The sequence below is a fragment of the Perognathus longimembris genome, chromosome 1 (assembly GCF_023159225.1).
Source record: "Perognathus longimembris pacificus isolate PPM17 chromosome 1, ASM2315922v1, whole genome shotgun sequence".
Lineage (NCBI taxonomy): Eukaryota > Metazoa > Chordata > Mammalia > Rodentia > Heteromyidae > Perognathus > Perognathus longimembris.
Genome location: NC_063161.1, coordinates 74289806 through 74314658, shown reverse-complemented (window position 1 = coordinate 74314658; position 24853 = coordinate 74289806). Strand labels below are relative to the sequence as shown.

At 45.4% G+C, this 24853-nt stretch overlaps 1 protein-coding gene across 3 annotated transcripts in view; it reads right to left on the bottom strand.

The window, feature by feature from the left end:
- Auts2 (activator of transcription and developmental regulator AUTS2) overlaps positions 1 to 24853 on the bottom strand; it is an 830583-nt gene that overhangs the window by 396833 nt on the left and 408897 nt on the right. For all 3 annotated transcript variants that reach the window (XM_048369549.1, XM_048329288.1, XM_048329291.1), the window contains exons 3-4: positions 17620 to 17721; positions 10821 to 10856 (exon numbers count right to left, since the gene is read on the bottom strand). In XM_048369549.1, the coding sequence (XP_048225506.1) occupies positions 10821 to 10856; positions 17620 to 17721 (138 nt within the window). The remainder of the gene's footprint in view (positions 1 to 10820; positions 10857 to 17619; positions 17722 to 24853) is intronic.

Below are 24853 nucleotides of genomic sequence, written 5' to 3'. Positions count from 1 at the left end.
TAAAACCACAGTCTGGAGAGTGAGTTACAGCTATGACATGCACTGATAAGCTTTCCCTACATGCTGAAAGGCAAAAAGGCACAGTAGTGTGGTGAGAGAAGAGTCCTAGCTTGGGTTGTTGCTGGGCAGTGCTGTACTTGTCTAGCATAAGCGAGGTCCTGGTTTTGACTCTTGGGACCAAAAAAAAGAATGTGTTACAATCAAAACAGCTTTCTAAAGAAACTCATTCTTTTGCAGCTAACATCAAAATCTACTGAGATGTAAAAAGCAGCAACTACGATTAAACAAAATATTATAAACTAGTTTTAAGAGTTACATAAATTATAGCAAGGGTGTATAGTAAAACACTAATAAAAGCACAAAGAGCTTTGCCTTCATGCCTTTACAACTTGGGCAAAGGCTTGGATTAATGTGTTACAACTTGACCCCAGTAAGTGTGGGGAAAGCAGAACTTAAACGATGCCCATCTGAGGGTGTGACCTGATTTACAACCAATACCACTTTCCATTAGATCATGGTTTAGAGTTTTGCATTTTGATTCTTTAGTTCTTGAACTCAGAGCCTTCCGTTTATGCTTACTTTTCTTGCTCAAGGTATCTCAATCACGTAAGGCACACTTCCAGTTTGGTGTTTATGCTGGTGAATTGGAGATGGGAGTCTCCCAGGCCTCTTTGCCTAGGCTGGCTTCAAACTATGATCTTCCAGATCTCAGCCTAGCTACTCTGGAGTAGCTAGGATTACAGGCATGAACCACCAGCACCCAGCTTCATGTAAGAGCTGTAATCACTCTGGTAACTAAAGTATGCCCAATACTAGCTGTGGTCCACAAAGAAGAAAAATAGATTTCAGAACTCCTAGTAGGATCCACTACAATCTGGAGAAGTAGGACCCAGACACACACACACACACACACACACAGAACACACACACACACACACACACACACACACACACACACACACACACACGTAAGCCAGCTCATCAATACCTAGAACAGCAGGAGGCGGCATCGCCCTGCCCAGCTCTTCCACTGACATGCAGGCCAACTGTGCTGTCCAGCTCTTCCAGTGACTTGCACACTGGCGGCACTGCCCAGCTCTTCCAGTGACCTGCACACTGCTGGTGCTGCCCAGCTCTTCCAGTGACCTGCACACTGCTGGAGCCCTACCCTTCCACTCTGCTTCCTTTAGCTGTGTCAAGAGAGCAGAAGCCATGTGCTCTAATGTCATAAAACCTAAATAGTCTGATCATGCCTTCCCTAGCCACCAGCCTAGTTCTAAGAGCTGTTCAGTGGCTTGGCAGCTCCAACGCATCTGAAGCGGGACAGTGGAGGGAGCCGCACTCTGTTCCACAGCACCATGATCACAAAACCGCTGACATGCTGTGTCTGCTTTGTGTCCACAGAGCTGCTTCATATTTATATGTCGAAGCTTACCAAACAAAAAATCCCCAGCTCCTGAGGAAGCTACAGGAAGACTGTGTGAAGAATGAGATGCGCTGAGAAGTATAAAGTATATGACCTGGTTCAGTATTACCAAGTTTTGGTGGTAACCTCTGTCACCACAACATGCACAGACCAAACCTGTTGCATCCCGTGCTACAGAATAAAAATTGAAGTCACAACCTACTGTCTGCTTATCTGTGTTAAATATATTACCTTGCTCCACAGTCACAATTTTACAAGGTACCTACCTGTGGGGCACGCCTTCCATCATTAAGAGGCAATTAGCTGGGCCCGCCTGTTTTCCCAGCCCTGGGGCCGCGTGGCTGTTATGCCGGAACACGGAGGGGCAGTCCTAGATAGCCCCGCCTGCCTTCTGGGTTCCGTGGAACCGGAAAGGCGGTTCTAGCTGGCCCCATCTCCCAGCCTTGGGGCCACGTGTAGCCAAGATGGCGCCTGGTGGTGAACCCAGAGGTGGTCCTGTGGGCTGTGACGTAGAATTAGGCTGCCTCTTAGGATTGGTCCCTCGGCTCTCCACCCTTGACGGACAGCTCAGGCCGCCCCTCATAGCCCCTAGCTAGGTGCGCTACATCCTTCCCCTTCCTGCCGCTCTCTGACCCTTTTAAGAGTGTGACTCCTCCCAAATAAACTGAGATTGCGAGACCTTTCTCCCGGGCGGTCTGATTGTCCTCCAGCAAAGGAGGGCTGGGTGTGGGCAGTTCATCGACCTTTCACGTTTTCTTTGCTCGCCTTGGTCGGGGCATGCTTCCCTGCCTCTCCCACTGGCAGGGAGAGCACTGGGGGCGAAGGACCCCGCCATCTGGCACCCAAGGTGGGGCTCGAGGAAGCGTAGGTTTAGAAACTACCGGTGAGCCTAGTCAAGCGAATTCCGAGAGGTAAGGGTATCCCTGGAAAGGATGGTCAGCATGGGTCAAAGTCAGCATGGTGATCCAGCACTTTGGGTGTTGAGTTTCATGCAGACCATAGGACTAGACATTTCAGATTCCTAGGCCGAAAGGATCCAGGAGGCCTCGACGAGCACCATGCCCAGGCTGGCGGCTGCCGGCCTTTTCAGCCTGGCTACTTTGGAGGGATCTGTGGGGGAACGTCTTGGATGGGAGGGAAACAGCCTTCCCTCTGCCCAGGAGGAGAGGGGCTCAATGCCTCACTCCAATGAGCCCACAGACGAGCCTTGGCCTGATCCCCCAGATCCCAGGCCAAGCGCCTCAGCCCCAGGATGTGTGGTGGACGAGCGAGGTTGGGGGGGGTTGGCCTCCACTGCCTCATCACCCCTCCTCCACCAGAGGTGGAGGCTTCCCACCATCTTGAGCTGACTCGGGAGAGGATCGCCCTGGGGACAATAAAGGCCCTTTTAAGACACTCACTCCTGCTTCTGAGGTGGCCTTAAAGAGCCTGGGAAGCATTTGCTGAGAAATGTCTTGGATGGAGGGGAGACAGGCCCCTGGCTTCCCAGGAGGAAAAGGGCTTATTTGCTTAATATCTTCTTTGAAAGAGACAAAGGCTTTCGGTTCTTGTTGTTGATGTTTGCTAAGTTCGGAGATTCGGTTAAATTCTGATTGTTGTTGGCTAAATCCTAAGCTTTCCGTGGAAGTTTTTGTTTGCTGAAAAAGGTTTTTGCTTTCGAACTGACCACGTGGTTCTAAAATATGGGCAAAATAATATCATTTTGCCACTGGAATTCCAGGAAACTTACATGGCCAATTTAAAAAAAAAATTCTAAGTGCGCCTCAAAGCTTGTACACAACTGTCTGTCTGTCTGTCTGTTGGTAAAACATGTAAAGACTGGCATCATGGTTTCAAAATTACTTGCTTTTGACTACTATTTTAACTTGCTTTTAAGTCTGATGTTAAACTGATCCTTGCAGCCTGTGGGTGGGGTCCCAGTAAACAGCCTGGAGGCAATCCTGACTCTAATCACCAGACTCCACGCCGAAAGAAAAAAAACAAAAACCCAGGTTTTAAACCCAAACTGATCATGTTTGGGTACAAGCAAATGTGTCTAAGAAAAACTCCAAAAGGTTCAAATATGCAGCATGTGGTATAAATATAATGATGTAAAATCAGTGTGTTATTTTTTATGTCTATCTATGCTAAAAGTCAAGTAGATATCTGATCCTGACAATTCTTTGGTATAGACTAAGATTTTACTTCTCCATTTTTCTCTCCTGTGCTCTCATAAACTCGAAAGGATCAAGGAACCAGAATCATTTTGGAATGAGTGCGCAAATGTGGCTACTAACCTCGATTTTCCTTTAGGATTAATATTTTGCTCTATAAGATCCAGGTCGACATGTGTGTTAGCTGCGTGTTCCATGGCTACAAGAAGCTGCCTCCAAAGCCTGCTCCCAAACTAATATCTCTAACCAGTCTGTATACAAATTTGTAGGCAACCCAGCAGGAGGTGTCCAACCCATCTCTCCTGCCTGCCTCCATCACACATGACTAACGAGGCCTGCTGATTCAGGATGGAAGAAGCTGAACATTGTCCTGACCCTTTGACCTCTGGATTGTTATTCATTTGTGCTCTCTAACACCTGCCGGTAAGGTTAAATAATATGATATGATTTGATTTGATGGCACCTATACTTTGGTGGAGTTACAAAAATTGTTAGGTGAGATTAATTGATTAAGGCCTTGGCTTCACCTGCCTATGGAAGATCTGCTTCCGCTTTTTGACTCTTTTAAGGATAAAGCCCCCACTGATGTTATTACAATAACTCCATCACATCAAGTAATATTTCAAAAAATTCAGGCGGCCTTAAATATGGCACAATTGGCTCATTATAGGTCCAAATGCCCCCTTTGTCTCTGGATCCTTCCCAGCTCAGAGCTTTCCTCAGCCGCCATTACTCAGGTGGGCGAGCCTCTCCAGTGGGTGCATGCATCATCTCCAATGGGTGCATGCATCAATAGGAGGGGCTCCCAGGGTTTACTCCTAGCTAGACCAGCTAGCTGACCTGGTAATTAAGGGTAGGGATATTTCCCTGAGACATTATGGGAGGGATCCTGATGTGCTGGTTATTCCCTACCGGCTGTCAGATTTTGAGTGGGTTAAAAGAAACCATAACCGGGGTTTCATGGGGAAGTTGTTCTGCCATTATGGCACTTCAAGATGGGTAACCTCATTTTTGAGGTTACAGTGGACTCCCCCCATACTTTTCTCTGCCAAACATCTTATTAAAGCTGTAAATGTTTTTACTGATGGAGGAAAAGAGGGATCTGCCGTGGTGATATACTCTACCTCTTCCCCTGCCAATAGAGAAGAGGGCACCCAATATTTTGAGCCAGTTACAGGGTCTGCACAGTTTAAGGAGCTGTACGCAGTTGCCCTGGCACTAACCCATGTCCAGCAGCCGATGAACCTGTTTTCTGACAGTTTGTATGTAGTTAATTTGTTACCAACCCCTAGTGTCCTCATAAATTAAACTAGATAAAAATCCAATTACTCCCTTAATGATCCAAGTCCAGTCTTTACTAAAGGAATGGGCTGAGCCTATTTTTTTGCAGCATCTCCGAGGACACCAAGAACTGCCTGGGAATCCGGCACAAGGTAACCAAATGGCTGATCACCTGGCCACTAATGGGACTATTGTAGCCACAGCCATTTCACAGCCTCAAAATTTCAAATGGCTCAAGGACTCCATGAGCTTACGCATTTAAATTGGAGAGTGTTACATCAAAGATTCCCCGTTTCCTATAAAGGACTTAAAAAAGATCATAAGGACATGCAAATCATGTATGCCATTTCTACAGGTCCCGCCTCTGCAATCTCCTGGAGTTAACCCCAGAGGCCTTAAGCCTAATGTTATCTGGCAAACTGATGTAACCCACTATGCTCCCTTTGGAAAATTAAAATGTATATTTATGTCCATAGACACCCACTCGCATGCCTGTTGGGCAACTGCCCATTCAGGTGAGAGGGCCCGGCATGCTGAAAGCCATTTTCTACAATGTTTTGCCATCCTGGGGCTACCCCTACAGGTAAAGACAGACAATGGGCCTTGCTTTATAAGCAAACCATTGCAAAAATTTTTTCAAATATGGAATATTAAACACACCACTGGAATACCGTACAATCCAAGGGGTCAAGCCATAATCGAGAGGCATAACAAGACCCTAAAGGACCAATTAATTAAAAACAAAAGGGGAAGGCATCCCCCATGACCAGTTAAGGACAGCCATGCTTACATTAAATATTTTAAATTTCCCCAAAGACCAACCTCTGATGGCTTTTCAGAGGCATTGGTCAAATCAGACACCTTATTTAAAGGTGGATGTCCGATGGAAGGACCCTCTTACTGGATCATGGCGAGGTCCTGACCCGCTTATCAGCGTGGGAAGGGGCTTTGGATATGTTTCTCTGATTGGGGAACCAAGCCCAATTTGGATACTTGCTAGAGACCTAAAATACTGTTCACCAGAATAACTACCCAAGAGCACTCTCTCTCTTGAGGTATGTCTTCTTACTTACTCTCTCTAGGAATGAAAAAGACCATGGTGGATTTCTTCATGCTCCTCCCTGGAAATACGGGATACCTGCCTGAGTGTATCAGCGGTGGACAACAATGGAGACAGCCAGCCTCCCTTCCTTCCAGTGCCTGGCCCTGCTTGCTTCTTGGACTCTACCTCTACGTCTTTTATGGCACAATGTTCTCTGTGGCGATGTATCGCCTACAGCTTTGCCAAAGAACTGGAATGGAGTTTGCACTGTTATTTCCTTTTTGCCTTTCCCCTGTTGCTGAGCTTAGGGGTTCCCATTGGGGGGGTGGGGGGAGACAGGCGTTGAGGGTTTTGGCACCTTGCTTCATGTTTACGATAAACTGTTTACTAACTACATGCATTAAGTTGCTAGCACCTTGGCTACCGTGGACCTCCAGAATCGCCAGGGCCTGGACCTGCTTCTACCTCACCGCCAGAGAAGGGGGACACTGCCTGCTTCTACCTCACTGCCAGAGAAGGGGGACTCTGCCTGCGTTATCCTGAGTGGCGCCAAAATGGACTGACCTCCAATTTTCCCTAGACTGAGCTAAATGGGTGGCTCTCTCACCTTCTCCCCCTTGTGGGAGAGATCCCCCATGATCCTTGTGCTTACATTTGCCTTGTGTTTACATTTGCCTCTGTGTTTACACTTGACGATTGCTAGGGTAAATAGGCTTTCCCTATTTCTTAAGCAATGAGCCAGAGCTGTCCAGTTAATGGTGCCTTTAGCTGATCGGGAACCCTGTGAGGTTGGTCATATCCCCTACCAGTATGTGCAGCCTACCAGAGTGTACAGGCATGAGGCAAAAATAACAGGGCCTCCTCTTGAGTGCCAATTCCTCTCCCCTCCCCCCCCCCCCAGTTCTTCCACTGGGCTGGCAAGCCCTGCGGGTAGGTTTGCCTGAAGAGCAAGAGTGGTAGCCAATGAAAGGTAAGATCTCCAGAGGCGGGCGACCTAAGACAGGCACACTCTGGTAGGGCAGCCTCCTGCTAATTAAAAACAAAAGGGGGAGATGTGGGGCATGCCTTGCATCATTAAGAGGCAATTAGCTGGCCCCGCCTGTTTTCCCAACCTGGGGCCATGTGGCTGTTACGCCGGAACCCGGAGGGGTGGTCCTAGATAGCCCCACCTGCCTTCTGGGTTCCATGGAACCGGAAAGGTGGTTCTAGCTGGCCCCATCTCCCAGCCTTGGGACCACGTGTAGCCAAGATGGCGCCTGGTGGTGAACCCAGAGGTGGTCCTGTGGGCTGTGACGTAGAATTAGGCTGCCTCTTAGGATTGGTCCCTCGGCTCTCCACCCTTGACGGACAGCTCAGGCTGCCCCTCATAGCCCCTAGCTAGGTGCGCTACATCCTTCCCCTTCCTGCCGCTCTCTGACCCTTTTAAGAGTGTGACTCCTCCCAAATAAACTGAGATTGCGAGACCTTTCTCCTGGGCTGTCTGACTGTCCTCCAGCGAAGGGGGGCTGGGTGCGGGCGGTTCGTCGACCTTTCACGTTTTTTTTTGCTCGCCTTGGTCGGGGCATGCTTCCCTGCCTCTCCCATTGGCTGGGAGAGAGCTGGGGGCGAAGGACCCCAACACCTACCTAACAAGGAAACTGAGAAAGCAAATCATCTGCCCAAGGTCACACTACTAGTCTTAAAGGTCATTCATTCTGTCTCTACATTCATGATGACACACTATTCATAATGTAACTTCAAATACATGTTTAAGAGAATGTAGCCTAAAAATATTTTAATTGAAAGGAAAATGTGTTCACAGACATTTTTAAAAAAGAAAATCCTACACACACTCCAACAAGTTTTAGTATGAATGCCAAAAAAGAAAAAAAAGCAAATTGATTCCAAGGAGTCTATAATTTCAGTTATATTTAGAATATGAGCTGAGCTGGGACTGAGTATGTAATGAATGTGTATGTCTCTCTGTGTATATAACACCCATATTATTCAAAATCTCCCCAAAATGTGGGAAGTTTGTTCCAACCCTTCTCTATTTTGTCTACTTTAAGAATGCTTTGCAATATGCTTATATAAATACTGACTCTAACTGCTGTTGTCATTTCTCAAGTCTTCTGCTTTTAAACCAACTGGAAAAGTGACAGACCTTAGCAGACATCCCTGGAACACAAAACCAAGGAAACAAAAACAAATACAACCAGATCAAGTGCAAAGGCATCTCAAGACATCTTCCTGAAACCCTCCTGCTCACCCGACACAGTGAAAGAACTGGAAGAAGAACACATTGGTGGCTCTGGCTCAGCATGAGTATGCGTATGCACCACACACGTGTGCTGTCCACAAGGGTGCTCTGTGGGTGCCTGCTTTATCAGCACAGGCACTACGCAGCATTTTACCTGGGCTGACCAGCACCTCTACAGCAGTATGGAAACTAAGCCAAGGAGGAGTTTGCCATGAGCAGAGGTCCTGTGGCATAGGAGAGTTGCATGAACACTTCCAGGTCACAGGGTGACCCCAGGCTAAGTGACCTCACTTCTCCTATGGCAGACACTCTTGGTTCTCTATTGGTAGCTCTGTGGGTGATCTTCCAGTGTCCACATTTCAGAGTTGCTGCAAGTGAGGAAGGACAGAACTCTCGTTTCACTTACCTCATGTGGAGCTTTCCTTACAGACAAAGGAGTTATAAAACAGACCCAAATCACAAAGTGCATTGCAAAGACTATACTAGCAAAAAGACTAATGAAAGCTGTGTAGACCATTTCTACTTAGAAGGGTGAAACTCACCAGTGCTGTGGAACCTGAAATCAAGCACTAAAGAGATGCAGCCCTATGGAGTGGAGATGGAGAGGGCTTCTCGACCAGCCAGGCAGCAACATCAAGGCTTTGTGTTCGATAATAAAACAATGGCATTATTGGAAACACATTTTAAGGAGGGCGTGCACTCTCCTAGTTGAGCATGGAATACACATCTGGTGTGCATCTTCTCCATGTAAGCTAATAACATGACAGGTTTTCATAGAAGCACAAGTAAGCTGAAGAGCCAAAAGAAGGAAAAAATGTATAGTTATCCAGTGTTGCCCAAGTGAATTTAGATTGCTCATTAGAGTCTGCTCCTAAGGATGTACTTTTAGAAAGTAAAAACACACTTCCAGAGGACCAAAAAGAAAAGAACAAAATGAAGATCTCAGTTTCTAGAGACAATTTCTTTTTTGAGAGAGATACACAACAATAAGAATTACTAGAATGCCACCCAATGCTATTGAATAAGAAAGGGGTGAGGGCTGGGGCAACATAAGAAGTTACCTGTCTGAGGTATCATTACTGTACATGTGAAGTGAAACAGTGAAGCCCATTTGTGCAACTAATATACACTCAAGAAAATGAATGGTTGTCTAACAGGAGTTAGGAGGGTAGCAGTGAGATGGGACAGCTCTCAGAGAGGATGAATGAACATGCCTGGGGTCTGCTATACACATGTTATATACGTATGAGAAGAGAACAATGAAATCTGTTGGAAATGTTTTAAGAAGAGGGCAGGGCGGACCCAGGCCGTGAGTCTGCTCAGGGACAGGAATATCACAATGACATTCTCTTGAACAATCAATATATACACATAGGAAACACTAGAATGTTCAAAGTTGAAATGATCAAGGCTAAGGGGGAAGCTTTGGCCTTGTTTCTGCTAAAGCAAGCAGGGAGAAGGTTTAGCTTTTGGATGGAGAACAGAAACCAGCAGCCTCTCCAGCATCTCAACCCACATGCAGCCTGGTGTGAAGAGCTGGCAGATGGGACTGCGTCTGTTCATTCACTGCTGAAGCAAGAGGCAGAATGTTCTGGAAGCATGAATATTCAGCCAGTAAGTAGGAGCAATCCTATGTGTGCTAACTGTATTAGGCAGGCCCCACTCATCCTTCCCCCTTTCGACCTACATTAGAGATGAAGACCAAAACAATTTATATCCAGAAAAGTTGACTTCTGCCAAGCTGGGGGGGGGACACTATTCAGTGAAAGGATGCTATTATCTGCACTCTTAATGGAAATGTATTGAGAGAGATTTGTGAGAACAAGAGTCAGAGCAATCAGCATGTTGGGAAAAGATAAAAGCAACTAAATCAAATCAGGAATTGTATTCCACTTCAGTTTTAGGTTTTCATTTTGTTATCAGGATATTCCAAGTGTCCGTTACAGTACTGGAAACACAAATCGGAGTCCTATGTTGTCACCATGGTATACTCTACCTTGGCATGTTTTCCTATGCCATAAATAATGCTTTCTCTTAGAATCTTGAAAAGGATTACTAAATCCAAAAGGGTAATCTCGGTACAAAAATGAAACAAAATGACAATCTCTGTCTATGAATGAAAAATAGCACAATAATCCTAAAAACATCTTCCCGTCTGCTGCCTCCCACAAAAGGCCAAGGAGAAGGTCCAGAAATGAAATAAAATGCCTGTACTTGCTAAGGGAAAGGGCTGAGCTAAGGGAAAGGGCTGATGCTTGCTGGAAGCAAGCCTAATGGTCCCTTGAAGTGTGCAGGGAGCAGCAGTGTCCTGCATCCAAGGACCCGCTTTCTGATTGGGCATCTCCCCACATGCTCTCCACCCCTCTTTCTCCTGGCCTTTCTCATTAATGCCCTTATGCAGCTTGGGGTGCGTGAGAACCTGGCTTTCCTGTGCCCCCACATGGCCATGAACAGGACCAAGCTCCCATGCTGGGCCCCACACAGGCCTGCCAGGCTAGGACATCCAGGCCCAGTGGTTCAGACCCGCTCAGAACACAGCATGCCTCCAGGAAAGGGTAGAAATGGCGCGCTCCTCAGGATGGAGACTCCTTAGATGCTATGCACATCTAATGAGCACTCATTAGGGAAGTGAATCAATGCCAAGGCAAGGCGCGTATGTGGAAGTGGAGATGGACTTACGAAGTAGCCTGTCCCCAAGCTGGAAGGCGCCGAGCTCTGCAATAAAGAACACAGACAAAGTGGAAAATCAGCAGCAGTTTTTTAACACGTTCCAACCCACACAGCTCATTACCAGCCCTTGCCAGCTTCTCATCACTCCCTCCCTGCACCAGGCAGGGCTGCCCCTTGTCATCTGCCACCGACACAGACACCGTGTGGCTTAATTTTCCCTTTACATCTCTCAACAACTCAGAAATGCTAACGTGCTATTTACTGAATTCCAAGCTTCCACGGTGGACGTAATTGCCAATTTATTTGACAGGCAGCTGGGTAATGAATTAATGATGGCATTTCGCCCTGCACTGAGACTAAACAGACACGCATCAGCCTCCTCCCTGACTTGCTGACATTCAATGCCCTGGTCTCCAGCTACTCAGCTTTGTGGCCGCAATGGAGCAGGCAAGAGGAAAAGCCCAGACTGCTTGCAAATAAAAAGCCCAGTGGGCCCAGATGACTTTTCCCGGGATGACCTACTTGCCAACGTCTCCCTGAGGGCACCCATCAGCACACACTCAGTGCTTCTAAAAAAATGAGACATTTTGTAAACACAATGAGACTAAGCCATGAGGAGCGCGTGCGCAAGGGAAGCAGTGGAAAGCACCGTGTCCCAAGAAAAACCAATTCTGGGCACCACAGTTCTGATACCCGGGGTGTGGAGAAATCAGTTACCGTGAAGTGAATGCAGGGGGACACGGGGATCGCCGATATGGGCAAGAAGCCAGAGGACAGCAGTGCCCCTGCCCTCCCTCCTCAGAAGCTCTCACTTTTAGCAACCTTTTGTGATAAAGGGAAGCCAGAACTAAGTGTGAGGTGTGAACAGGGCCAGGTCTCAGCCAGGCTTGGGCGCACCAGGCAGGCCTGTGGTCTGGGCAGCCTACGGTAGGGAGTCATACCTTCCAGGGACTATGTGTCCTGTCCCCTGGGTGGAGGGGCCAGTGACCTGATTCAGTGCTGCTTCCTAGGCTGCATTTAGGAGGAATTTGTTGAGTCAGTGTATCAGTGCATGAATGATGGCAGGGCTGGGGGAGGGGATGGGGGGAGGCTCGGGATCCGATATCTTCAGAAGCCCAGTGTGACTCCTCTTGATGGGACTGCAAGAGAAGCAAAGTGCATGGACTCTGCTCCACATTCCAGAGCACCACATGCAGGCAATCTCCGTGGTGGACTCAGCTCTGGTATGCCCCGCTGCCTCAGCCCTGAGCCAAGCCCAGTGGAAACAGGAAGTCATGGAGACAGCTCCTTAAAGCAGTGTACCCTGCCTTCCATGCCCACAGACCTCTGGACAGCATGGAAGGCAGAACCCAGCTAGGTGCCCATTGGCCTGCAGTCAGGCCTCCAGAAAGCCAGCCAGTCTCAGAACGAAGTATTTGGAGACATTGGGACGAGTCTGTGTCACTCTCCCCAGAAGAAGTGTCCCTCCAGCTCACCCTCACCCCAGACACACATCATCTCATTATACACCAAAGAAAAAGGCATCCTTCAGGCGGGAGAGCTCTGTTCTGCTTGCTTTGCATATATATTGTACATTACTCAGGAGCTGGGAGGAGAGGAGGGCTTTGTTGTGCATATTTGTTCTGGCTATTGTTTATGCAGGTCTGAATGAGGGAACAGTGGGTACCATTTCAATTTCTGATGTCAACATCAAATTACTTATTTAATTTCATGCCTGGCGAAGCATTGTATAGCTACACGCAGAATCATTTCACTTCATTTGTTATGCTGTGCTTTCGTGGCGATTGGCTTGCCTTCCAACTGACAGCTTTAATTACGACATGAATTTGATTGCACTGCTGAGGAATTAACATAATGCAACAAAGCATTTAAACAGCCTGCCTGCCTGCCTGCCGCCACCCCCCCCCCCCCCCCCGCGCAGAGCACGCACACACACACACACACACACACACACACACACACACACACACACATACACACACGGAGGAGCATAGATGACCTCCTCTGGCATACCAAAGGCCCACAGAGATCGTTCCAGCACTAACTAGAAGGTATACACACTTGTCAACCCACTGTTCCTGTCTCGTTTAAAACACAGGAAAGAGAGCTGTGGCTTCAGATGGTGATTTCTGGACCTGGCAAAGATGTTACAGAAAAGCTCTCTTATACCATTTCGCCAAATGTCCATGGCACTGACATTCCCGCCCTTGCCACTGGCTCTCTGCTACACTCTTCCTGACTGGGAATCAGTCTGCTTCCATCATGGAGGAAGAATGTGGAAGACATAATACCTATGAAATCACCCCAAGATTCTAGTTACAGCCTTGACCAGTGGGACATGACACCTGGTCACCAAAGAATGGGTCACAGAAGCAACCAGCAAGAGCTGGAAGCCTGGCTAGATGGATAGTCATTGTGAGCTCCGTAACTCCTGAAGCCTCGCTTCTCAAAGGGCCAAGGGAAGTATCTCAGCCAGGTCGGCCCAAGCTGTGTGTCTACTGAAATCATAGCTGCAGCTATTTGAAAACATCAGTAATTTTCATAGTTAGAAATGATGTAAGTAACACAAAACCACAAGAAACAACAGTTATAGTATCAAAATGGAATAAATGGGGATGGGAGTGGTGGCAGATGCCTGTAATATCAGCTACCTGGCAGGTGAAGCTAGAAGGACTGCTCAGCTTGGACAAAAAGCACAGGATCCTATCAGAAAAAGAACTCAAGCAAAAATGACTGAGAGTGTGGCTGAAGTTGTTCAGCTGCCTTTCTAGCAAGAATGAGGCTGTGGCTCAAAATTCTAGTACAGCTCTTCCCCATGTTTAGAAACAGCTTTTATATAACTTGAAATGTGCTACAAGATATTTATTTACAGCTATATTTAGGAATATATTTACTGGAGAATAGATGATGCTAAGAGGTAAAAGTCCAGAACAGTATTCTGTAGAGATAAACTTCATTTTCAGTTGCTGTGGGTTTCTGGTGTGAAGAAAGGACTTCCATTTTTCTCATCTGAGGTCTAGGCTACCCAAACTAGACAACCTCACTACGTGGCCTTGGAATCAAGGAATGTTCTAGCCAAACTGAGACTTGAAGATAGGTTTGCTTTTTTTTCCTTAAGGAAGAAACACAAGTGCTCTTGGTTTCAGAGCATTTGCACTAATACCACCTCCCATCTTCCCATCAAATAAACAGGCCTCACTGGGATTTCTCTAAGCTCTGCCAACTCATCCACATTTCCAAAGCAACAGGCAGCATAGTGAGCCATGGGGAGCATGAGTGGGGTAGGGGAGCCATGAGAAGCCCTAGTGGGGTAGGGGAGCCATGGGAAGCCTGAGAGGGGTAGGGGAACACGAGGAGCCCAAGTGGGGTACAGGAGCCACAGGGAGCCTGAGTGGGGTAGGGGAGCACGGTGGTTTGAGAAAAGCCCTCAGCTGGCTGGGACAGGTGATATATGGGCTCATTATCATCCACTTCCTTCAACATGGGCTTCTTGTGCTGCTGAGAGGAGTTGTTTGTGGTTTGATCGCCATCACGGCAATATCCACCAATTACCCTCTAGGATCTCACCACATAGAGGAGAGCCTTCTTAGCAGCCCTCCACCTCTTCTCTGTGCTGCTGTCAGCTATGAGGACTTGGAGGGGAACCTGGAGAAGGGGGCATCTGCTGACACACAGCCTCCCAGAGGGCATTTATTATACTCACATCCTTGGGTCTCTCGGCCCCACCTGCCTTTCTTTGCCCCTCTGCCACTAAGCTATCATGAAAGCTACTCATGAAACTCATTAACTTTCAAATTTCTCTTTTAAAAGCTTCCTACAATAAGCAATTTCAGAACTGACTATCCATCTAAAGTGGATGTGCTTCATCCATCATTATTGCCCATACAAGAGACTATGGCTAGGATGCCAGCACGGATATAGGGGTATATTCCATGTAGTGAGACTGGGCTAATTTAAATACAGCATTTTAATATCTTTGCCAATCCACAGTTGTATCTGACATGCTATCTGCCCACCTCCACACTCTACTTTTCTCTCCTGGGAGTAAAAAGGATCACAGAAGGAACCACCACAATAACTAAGTTTCCTGCAACGGTCACAACAAGCTTGTTCATATGTTTCCCTGTAGTGATTTAAAAAAACAAAGACAATGACAAGAAGAGCAAGCCAGAATCCCAAAAAAATGTGCTTGGAGACAAGACTGTGTAGGCGAACAGACACACGCTGGGCTCCCATACCTAGCCCCAAACTAAACCATTTAAAGTAAAACCTTTTTTTGTTGTTGTTGTTGGTTGTGAGACTTGAATTCTGGGCCTGGGTGTTGTCCCTGGGCTCTTTTTGCTCAAGGCTAGTGCTCTACCACTTTGAGCAATAGCTCTACTTTCGGTTTTCTGGGGTTCCTTGGAGATGAGTCTCATGGACTTTCTTGCTCAGGCTGGGTTTGAACTGCGATCTTCATATCTCAGCCTCCTGAGTAGCTAGGATTATAGGCACGAGTTCACTTGTGCCCAGCAAAGTAAAATCATTTAACTGCAATCCTTTCTACCTAGTGGATATGTAAGTAAGTTAAAGTAGGTCAAAGGGCTACTTGTGCCCCAGTGTTCACACCCCTACTGAGAACATGACAAATGTCTAATATTATGTGTCATGATGATGCCATGGGGTGCCCAGCCATTTGGGAAACTGCTCTCAGATGAATTCATGGCTTAAGTCAATGACCTGAGTGAAGCAGTGAGCCTCCCCACTGTAGGTGGGCTCCATGTCTCCGGTAGGCCTAAGGAGACCAAAGGGCTGGAGGGAATTTCTCTAGTCTTTTGCTTCAGGATGTCTGGACTATTGGTTCTCCCTCTGCCTTTAGAGCCAAAGAAACCCCTTTCTGGGGCTGCACACCTGCCAGCCTCAGACAAGAGATGTACCACAAGCAGTGCTGGGTCTCTGGCTTGCTCCCTGTGCATATGCATTTCTCGACTCTGCATGTGGCAGAGCTAGAACCCTGCACACGGTCGCTGTGCCATTCATGTCTCACGTGACAGCTAGTCCCCACACCTGCTCTCTCTGTGCCACACCTGCCTCACGTGGGTTGGATTGAGTTTCTCTGGGGAGCCAGAACAACACAGTGATCACATTTGGAGAGAGGGACTTAGGTCTGTTTGTGATAAATGCTCACGACCAATTCATAATTGAAGGTTTTGTTTGAGTTCATTAGTTTTTTTTAGTAAGTTTAACTCCTAAGTTTTAAAAACTTCCTTACCCATAAAAATCTGCTTAAGTCAGAAGTAGTAGCTGCTCCCTGGAGTAACACATCATGAATATTTATGTAGTCAGTGATTTCCCTGAAGTTTCTCCTTCGTGACTAAGTAAGTTACTACATCCTTGAAGTGAACAACTGAAAGTCCTTGTGAATTTCCTCCCTCTGGCACTATGGTTTGGGAAGACATAATTTAGAACATCCAAGCTCATGTGGCTTTATACTTCACAGGCTTTACCCGTGAGTTATAGCTTCCAACTACAACCAGAATTTTTTCTTATTCTTTTTGTCTGACAAGATACATAAAAACCTCAAACTGCAGTAATATAGTACCTTTATTAGCTGCACTTTGGGAATATTAATTACAAAAGGTTTAAAAACACCACTGGAGAGGGCCACAACTAATAGCACTGGAGGGGAGGCAGTGTGGCTCTCATGGCCTCACCCTTTGTAGGCTGGCACTAAACCACTGAACTATACTGGCAGCTCTTTTTGTGCTGGTTATCTTTTAGAGATGACTCTGCATCTGCCTCAGTGCAACTGGACTGCCATTTGCCTATTTTAGGCTTCCCACCATAATTGGGATGACAGGCATGTGCCACCATGCCCACTGTCTTTTGTTGAGATGGAAACTAAAAATTATTCTGATTGGGCTTGCCTCAAACTGTGATCCTTCTGATCTCAGCCTCCCAAGTAGCTAGCATTGCAGGTATGAACCATCATGATCATTTAAAAATATTGTTATTATAAAGGTGATATACAGAGGGGCTACAGTTATATAAGTCAGGTCATGAGTAAATTTCTTTTTGGACAATGTCACCCCTTCCCTTGCTCTCTCTCAGTTTTTGTTTTCAGCCCTACCCACAAGTTGTATAATTCATTTTCTGCATAGTATCTAATGAGTACCACTGCTGCATTTGTTTACCCTTGGCCCCTCCATTTCTGTGCACCCCCTACCATTCCTAGACAGATAAATGAATAAATAAGACAAAATGGAAAGAAAACAAAAGCAAGCCCTCTTGTTTCACTTGGATGGTCATTTTTTAAAATCTCAGATAAAAAAGCAGTAGTGGATAAATTGGACTTAAAGGGACCCAATATCCTCTCCCACTTAAAGTGACAGAAGAAATGGCAGAATGTGTGACAGCAGAGCTGACAGCTGACACGTGAGACGTCTCATAACATCTGAGATGTGGCTGAATGGTGTCATCCTCAGTGCCACTGGACTCTTTCACTTGCAACACAAACAGAATGTTATCACTTCCTTTTGTAATCTAGTGTTTCTAAAGTCACAAATATTCCCAGCTATATCCTAATATGTGAAAGTAGATCTTGAGTGAAATTATATCTTGGAACCTTGTTGTCACTGCAAGGCCCAAGTGCATGTGCCAAAGTGCTCTGCGGGTGTGTGTGGGGGGGTGGTGGTGGAGGGGGGAGGGGCTCATGTGGGCTGGGCCTAGATTGAGGCAGCACTGGGTGCAGTGCACACTGCAGGGAGGGAGGATGCAAGGACGTTGCTGGGCCAGGCCAGAGCCAGGCTACAGTGTGCTCAGTACTCACGTCACTCAGCCTCTCCCGAGAGCTGCTCCGGTGGAAGCCCTTGGACTCCCCGCTGCCACTCTCGCTGTCACTGTCCCTGCAACTGTTCTGTCCTGGTTTGAGCTAAAGGGAGAGAACAAAAAGGACAAAGTCAGCAGCATCCCCACATGCATGTCTCCTGGCCCGTGATCTCTGAGCCTTGTCAAGTGAGCAGTTCTGAGCAGTGAGAGGCAAGCTGCCACAGACAGCAGCATGTGGGCAGCGTGAGCAATCCACAGGTCAGGTCACAGAATGCAATCCACGGGCCAGGGCATAGAATGCAATCCACAGGCCAGGGCACAGAATCCAATCCATGGGCCAGGGTACAGAATGCAATCCATGGTCTAGGGCATAGAATGAGATTCAAGAGACTCCATTTCCACCTAGGAAAGTTGAATATAGGGGCACAGGCCTGTGATCCCAGAAAAACCAGAAGCACACAAAGCAGCCAATGATGTACTCGCATCAGTGTACAGGCACCTATATGTGGGCCATGAGTGTATGATGCAGTAACTATTCACGTTTTCCAAGACAATTATAAATGTACAAAGCTCTATATGAGGGGCTACCCCAGCAAAAATAAGCATAGCAATACAAGAAAACAAAAGAGAATTGCTGGGCTTAGCTCTACCCCTCCCCATCCACGTGGGGAGGGGTCCTGGGCTTATCTATCTCTTCCGTGTGGGATCCATACTCACTCTCACATCCCCTGGCCAGTAGGGTTTAGATGCGGAAGCGGGGTCCCGGGTCAGCCTCGGTTCGTGTGTGGTTGCGACACCTCATGCTCACCAGCCCAAGGAAAGACACGAGTGCGCGGTGGTCTCGGAGACCGCCTCTAGGACGTCTGATTTATTCAAATGAGGAGCCACAGATATACCCCCAAGGGCGGGCACAAGAGAGGGATTACAGGTTGGACCCAAGGGATGTCCATCAAGTGATGTCAGGGGACTTCCCTTGTGGGCGGAGGCCCAGCCCCCCAAGGATTGGGTTTCTGGGGTCCCGGCCATCAGACATGTGCTCGCCCCAGGGGCTGGGGCTTCTCTTCTTGTTAAAGGTGGAAGAAGAGGGGATGGGCCAAGGCCAGCTGTGGCCTCTTAAAGGCACAGCTGACCCCAACAGAGAATGAAATCAGAAGAGTAGCCAGGGCAGCTCCAAGGAGGAGCAGTGGCTTCTGCAGTGCGGGTTCTAGAAAGATGGAGCACATGTGGCATGGTAGCAAGGAGAGGGGAGCCATCCTGATAGCCAGAGGTAGGAAAAGCCTCAGGGAAGGAAGTGAAGCCAGTTCTCCTTTAGGGTGCAAACAGGAAGAGCAGGCAAGCATTCTTTTGGGTCTAAGATGGAACTTCCAAGGGACAGAAGAGGTAGAACCTAGAAAATTTTGGACTGTAGGTCTTCCAGCAGCTCTGGGGCTGAGCAGGGAAGTGGATCTGTGATGAGTGGAGAACAAATCAACATTTCCTGTCCCTTCAACTTTCTCCTTAGTACCCATGTCAGACCTTGCTGTGGCCATCCATCCAAAGACTTCCCCCCAAGGCCCCAGACCAAGAATTGCTTTATGCCCCACAAGTCCACTTCCATTCCTTTCTTCACCTGGAAGTCTTTTGTAGTAAGCTCAGAAAGGATGCTAAGGTGACTTTGCATCCAACTCAAAAGCACTTGGTGTTCTCTTGTGTTCATGTTAACTTTACTACTTCTGAACTAATTCAAGTACAACTGTCAGAGTTTCTTTTTAATTACTATGGAATAAAACAATGTTCATTTTCATATAAACACGATATGTATGTGTGTGTACTTAAAATATGCTTCAAATTTAAGCTAGTATGTTGTTTTTTTCATTAATGCCTTTGACAATTACAATACATTTTAAGTTCAAAAAGTTCTGTTGTTAGAACAGTTATATGACACAAAGAACTATGCGTAGAGATTGGAACTCTGGCTGCACTCTTCCCTGAGCCTAGCTGAGAACCCTACTCCAGTTCCAGTTCCACTTCCACCATCACCATGTGTGATAGAAACCGGGGGGAAGGTAAATAGAAGCATGGAGAAAGATGGAAGCATGAGTGTTAAGATGGAAGCATGAGGGAAGGTAGAAAGCACATGATAAGCTCCAAGTCATGGTAATTTGGCAACTAAATGCAGGCCTCTGGGGTGTAGACCTTCATGCCCATTTGTGTATATCACATGGAAGGGTGACTGCACTACTTTAGCACTCTTTGCATAGTCTTCATACATTATGACACCCAACTACAAAGACGAAGGAATTTTGTTAGGTGAGGGTTGATCTTGTTAAGACATGCTTATAGATATCAGTTCTCCAAGATGAGAAACACACATATAGGTAGGAATTAGAGAGTAAGAAAACCTAGGCTTTTCGTGATATCCGTCTGGCTTAACAAGGCCTGGGCATTTCACTTGGGTCTCTACCATGCTTCTTCATGAAAGGAAAGTGATGATCTTAACAAGGCACCACAGCAGGCTTTGGTGGTTGTGGGCAACATCAGTTATCTGACAATGTGTGGATATGGGCTGAGGGCAATGCCTATGGAGGGCAGAGCAGAGGGGGTGGCTTGCCAGAGTTCCCAGTGCCCTGCCGGCAAACAAGCTTCTGTGAATCCTCCTTGGAGGGCCTTACATAAATCCACTTCACACTATCCCTTCTTCCTCCAAATCCGGGCTCAAGTTTAAAGGAAACTTAGGATTTTAAGCTGTCAGACAACTCAATATTTCAAAGGCATGAACTGACTATAGTAAATACTAAAGTTAAACCACAAGATCTCAGTCAAGACGTGCTCATTCCTAATCCCATGAATATATTTTCAAACAAGCATTTTCAACCGCATCCAATGGATCATTTCAGCTCGCAAAGCCAACTGAGAAGTTGTAATCCTTCACCTGGAATTCCCAGCTATTACCTACAACCAGGAGACATTGCAAAGGCCAGCTGCTGGCTTAAACACTTAAAGACCTAAGAAAATTGATCTGCTTGCATTGATTGATCTGAGCCTCTATGGCAGCTATTATAAGAAAGCTTTTGTTAAAACAGAAGCAATAAGATTTCTTCCTACTAGGCTTTAGATACTTCAAGAACACTTTATCTAGTTAGAAATTACTGTAACAAACTCTCTAATTCCAGAAGTTTCTTACCACTAGAATATCACATGGTTTAAACAAATAAATTAGAATAAAATGAAAGGAAACGAGTATTTGGCATGAGTGGCAGTAATTCTACCTACCACTAATAAATGTAATTCTACCACTAAGAAACATCTTCCATGAAAATAGGAGCCAGTTCGTTTTTCATTAGAGTTCACTGTCAACAATATCATGTTCCCAACTCAGAAACTGTGTTCTCATTACAATGTTTGCTGTCACTAATGGTTAATTAGGCAAATACCCATTCATACCTTTATTGCCATGAATGAACATGAAACCAAGGGTCACTACTGGAGGAGGACGGGGAGATTCTGTGACCCTCTATTAAGCATCTGTGAGCCAGATTGTGCCATGGAAGTTCAAAGAATATATTAGATGCTTGGCAGGTGTCACTAGCTCATCAAGGGACAATTGCAGAGGATATACTGTGTGGTGGAGGCATCTGTGCAAGGAACTTGAAGGGAAGGGTGTGGATTATGGTGTGCAATGCACAAGTACCCAGCTGGCCCCCCCTCCTTCCACACCTCTGCTTCCTCAAAGCAACAAAGATACAAAGATTATATTTCAGACTGCTTAATTTTCCTGAAGGGATCTGAATGAGCTGACTTTAAAAACATTTTAAAATGTGTCAATGACCTCAAAGGCTTCTTTTTAGTGAAAAAATTTAAATTGCCCACAGACTTCAGTCCCTTTAAAGCAGAACATATTTAATCTTATAAAATGTTTTGTTTTCCAAGATAAAACTGTTTCCAAATGGACTCATAGACTGGGATACATTTACATACTGTTTTATTTCTTATGCTTTAAATGGTGTTTCAGATGAGAGATACACGGTACATGGGACTTTAATGAAAAATCAACAAACACAGAATGACCATTACAAATGGTCGTTGGATAGAAAAATATTCATAAGAAAACTATATTGTACTTTTAAGTGTGCAACAACAAGTTGTATATAAAAGCTAAAAATTAAGCTGGGTGTTGGTGGCTTGTGCCTGTAATCCTAGCTATTCAGGAGGCTGAGATCTGAGGATCGTGGTTCTAAGCCAATCCTGGGCAGGAAAGACCCCGAGACTCTTATCTCCAATAAACTATTAAAAGAGCCTCAAGGACAGCACCTGGGCCTAGAGTTCATGCCCCACTACTGGTTTAAAAAGTTCAAAAAGTTCTGGACATGAGGGCAAGTCAAGGAATTGTGGAAATTTCTCTAGGATCATAGAATCAGAGGTTATTTTGTTAATTTGTTAACCATTAGGGAAATTTTTTTGAATGAATGCTTGAGCATCTTAAAACCACTCATTAGTAAACTTTAAATATTAGAAATACTTGCCTTCCAAATCAACATCAAATATAAATGGAGTGAAACAAAAATCAATAAAGAGGTTAAAAGAAAGAAGGAAAATGCTAACAATGAAAATCCTATGACTCAGTTTATTAGTTCTCACATCCATGTAAGTAGATTAAGCTCCCATTTTGAACCAAGCAAGGACAGCTAGCATGTGACAGGCTCAGGAGATGCAAATTTTTTTTTAATCAGATATAAAGGACTCTGGAGTTTAGGAAGAGAGAGAAGAATAGAGACAACAGGTCAGAAATAGATGGTGGGTTGAGGTCTTATGCCAGTGTCATCTCATAGGGACAAAGGGTACAACCTACTTACTATTCATACTATGAAGTTATTTATAGACCCTATATGAAAGTAAAAATATTTTAAATAATAAAGAAAAAGCAACCAAAAGTGGGAGACTTGATTAGCAAGGAAACTAAAGATGGCCATGAGATAGAGGTGGGAAAATGCACTATGGGACATCACCTCGGCCTGAAAATATACTACGACAAAACAAATACTAGAATACATTTCAAAATGTGGAAATTACATCAGCAGACACCTGTGATCAAAATTAGTATCTTCAACTACATACATTCTTTTACAAACTTTTTGAAAAAACAAACAAAATTTCACTTCCATTAAATGTAACTAAGTCACAGAGAAAACACACACATGCACATACATCAATATAAAATGAAAACTAAAAGCAGCAGAAAACGAGGAAGTAATACTGCTTGAAAAGAAATGTACTCATTACCTTACTTATATAACTGTATATATTTTCACTGTATGTCATCCTTACAATGAAAATGAGAAAATTATAAAAAAAATATAAAAATGTATAAGATGCTGCACAATCTTTTTATCTTATGGACTTAAGAATTTCCTATTAAATAGAAAAGCATAAAAGAAATAGCCTACGTATAAAGATCAAAGGAAAGATTTCAAAAACACAAATAAGATTGAAAAACAACTACAAGGAAAATCTGTGGAATGAAATTCTAAAATTGAAAAACAAAAAGAACCCAGAATGAATTTTAACAAGTATCACTTGGCCAGGTAGTTATAATTGGGTAACTCACAAATCTTTTGTGAAGAGAGATGACAAACTGAGGAAGATAGAAATAAAAATATGACTGATTCATAAATTATAAATGGCATGCTGTGTTCTTGTCCAAGCCATGATCAAATACTTTACAATTTTTGAGAAGACTGAACAAAATCCATTGTAGGTAGCCAAAATGTCAGCAGCATCATAACAAAATTACAACAGGGAATAGCTTTGTCCACAAAAAGAGCTAGAGAAATCTGAGATACAACCAACTGCGTTTAGTAATATGTGAAAGGTGAGCCCACTACATTCTACAGAGTTTTTCACGAGAGTACAATTTCCACCAATGTGCCAATTAACTCAAGAGGAATTTCTGAGGTGGGAGTGCAGTGCTGTTCTGAAACTAAAGTATGGCAGTGTTCACAGGACTTTATGAACATACTACAATTCGTATGTGTTGTTGCAATGAATGATTTTTGTGGTGTGTTGACTGGATTTCAATAAAGCAGTTCCTTATAGATGATTCTCTTCAAATGAATCTTTTACTGTGAGAAGAGTCTGAGTTGCTCAGGTCCGGCTCCCCATGTAGCTCAGAGGTACTGTACTTGCCTAGCACACACAGGCCCTGGGTTCAATCCCCTGGGCAAAGGGAGTAGAGGGAGGGAGATAGATGGGAGAGAGGTGGAAGGGAACAAAGGAGGGAAGAAATCTATTAATGGGAGTAAACAGAAGACACACATCCTGAGGGCCAATCTCAAATGGGTTCAAAAAGAAAAGAGGGAGGTACTGATGACTTCTGACTGCAATCCTAGCTACTTGATGGCTAAGGTGGAAGGATTAATTCAAGGCCATACTGGGCCAAAAGTGAGGCACACTGTCACATGGCTGTTATTCCAAGGTTCCTGAGAAATTTAAGAATGGGATGAGCAAGGTTCAGGCCAGCTGGGGAGGCGGGGGAAGGGGGGCGGGACAGGGAAGGGGTTGTTGAGGTGGTGGTTTTAAGACACTACCTCAAAAGAATAAGCTGGGCATTCCAGCTACAGACAGATAGTGTACTGCAGGTAGATACAGTCCAAGCAGAAAGCCTGACATCATCTCAAAATCTTAGTGCAAAAAAGGGCTGAAGGCATGGGCCAACAGTAGAGCACCTGCCTAAAATAATGCAAGGCTTTGAGGTCCAATCATAAAAAAGAAAACAAGAAGAGGAAAGTGCCTCTAAATTCATGTATCACAAAAATCACATAATGGGATTAGACAACCCCATCAGTGAGCAGGATGAGTCATGCCTCTTGCTAAACATGGGCTCCACAGGCACTCAGGACTGTTAAGTGGTGTCCTCACAAATGCACTGAAGATGCTGTTGCCCAGACAGTGACTTTGACATTGTGCTATTAGTTGGGAAAATGAAAACTACTGAGGTGCTTCCACTTCCCAAACACATGTGTTATTCAGTGGACTTCAGAGTAGTAGGAAAAAACTGTAAGTTAATAGAAAGGAAAATAAGCCTAAGATCAATGTAACATGTAGTCTGGAGCACAAACAAGAAGCAATGAAGACAATAAGGAACAATCTCACTGACTCTGACAGGCTTATGAGAGATACACTGAAGCCACAGAGTGGAACATAAAGCATCTTGGCTCTTACCAGATGAGTAGTAGCTCTAGTCTGTGGCTTGGCCCAGG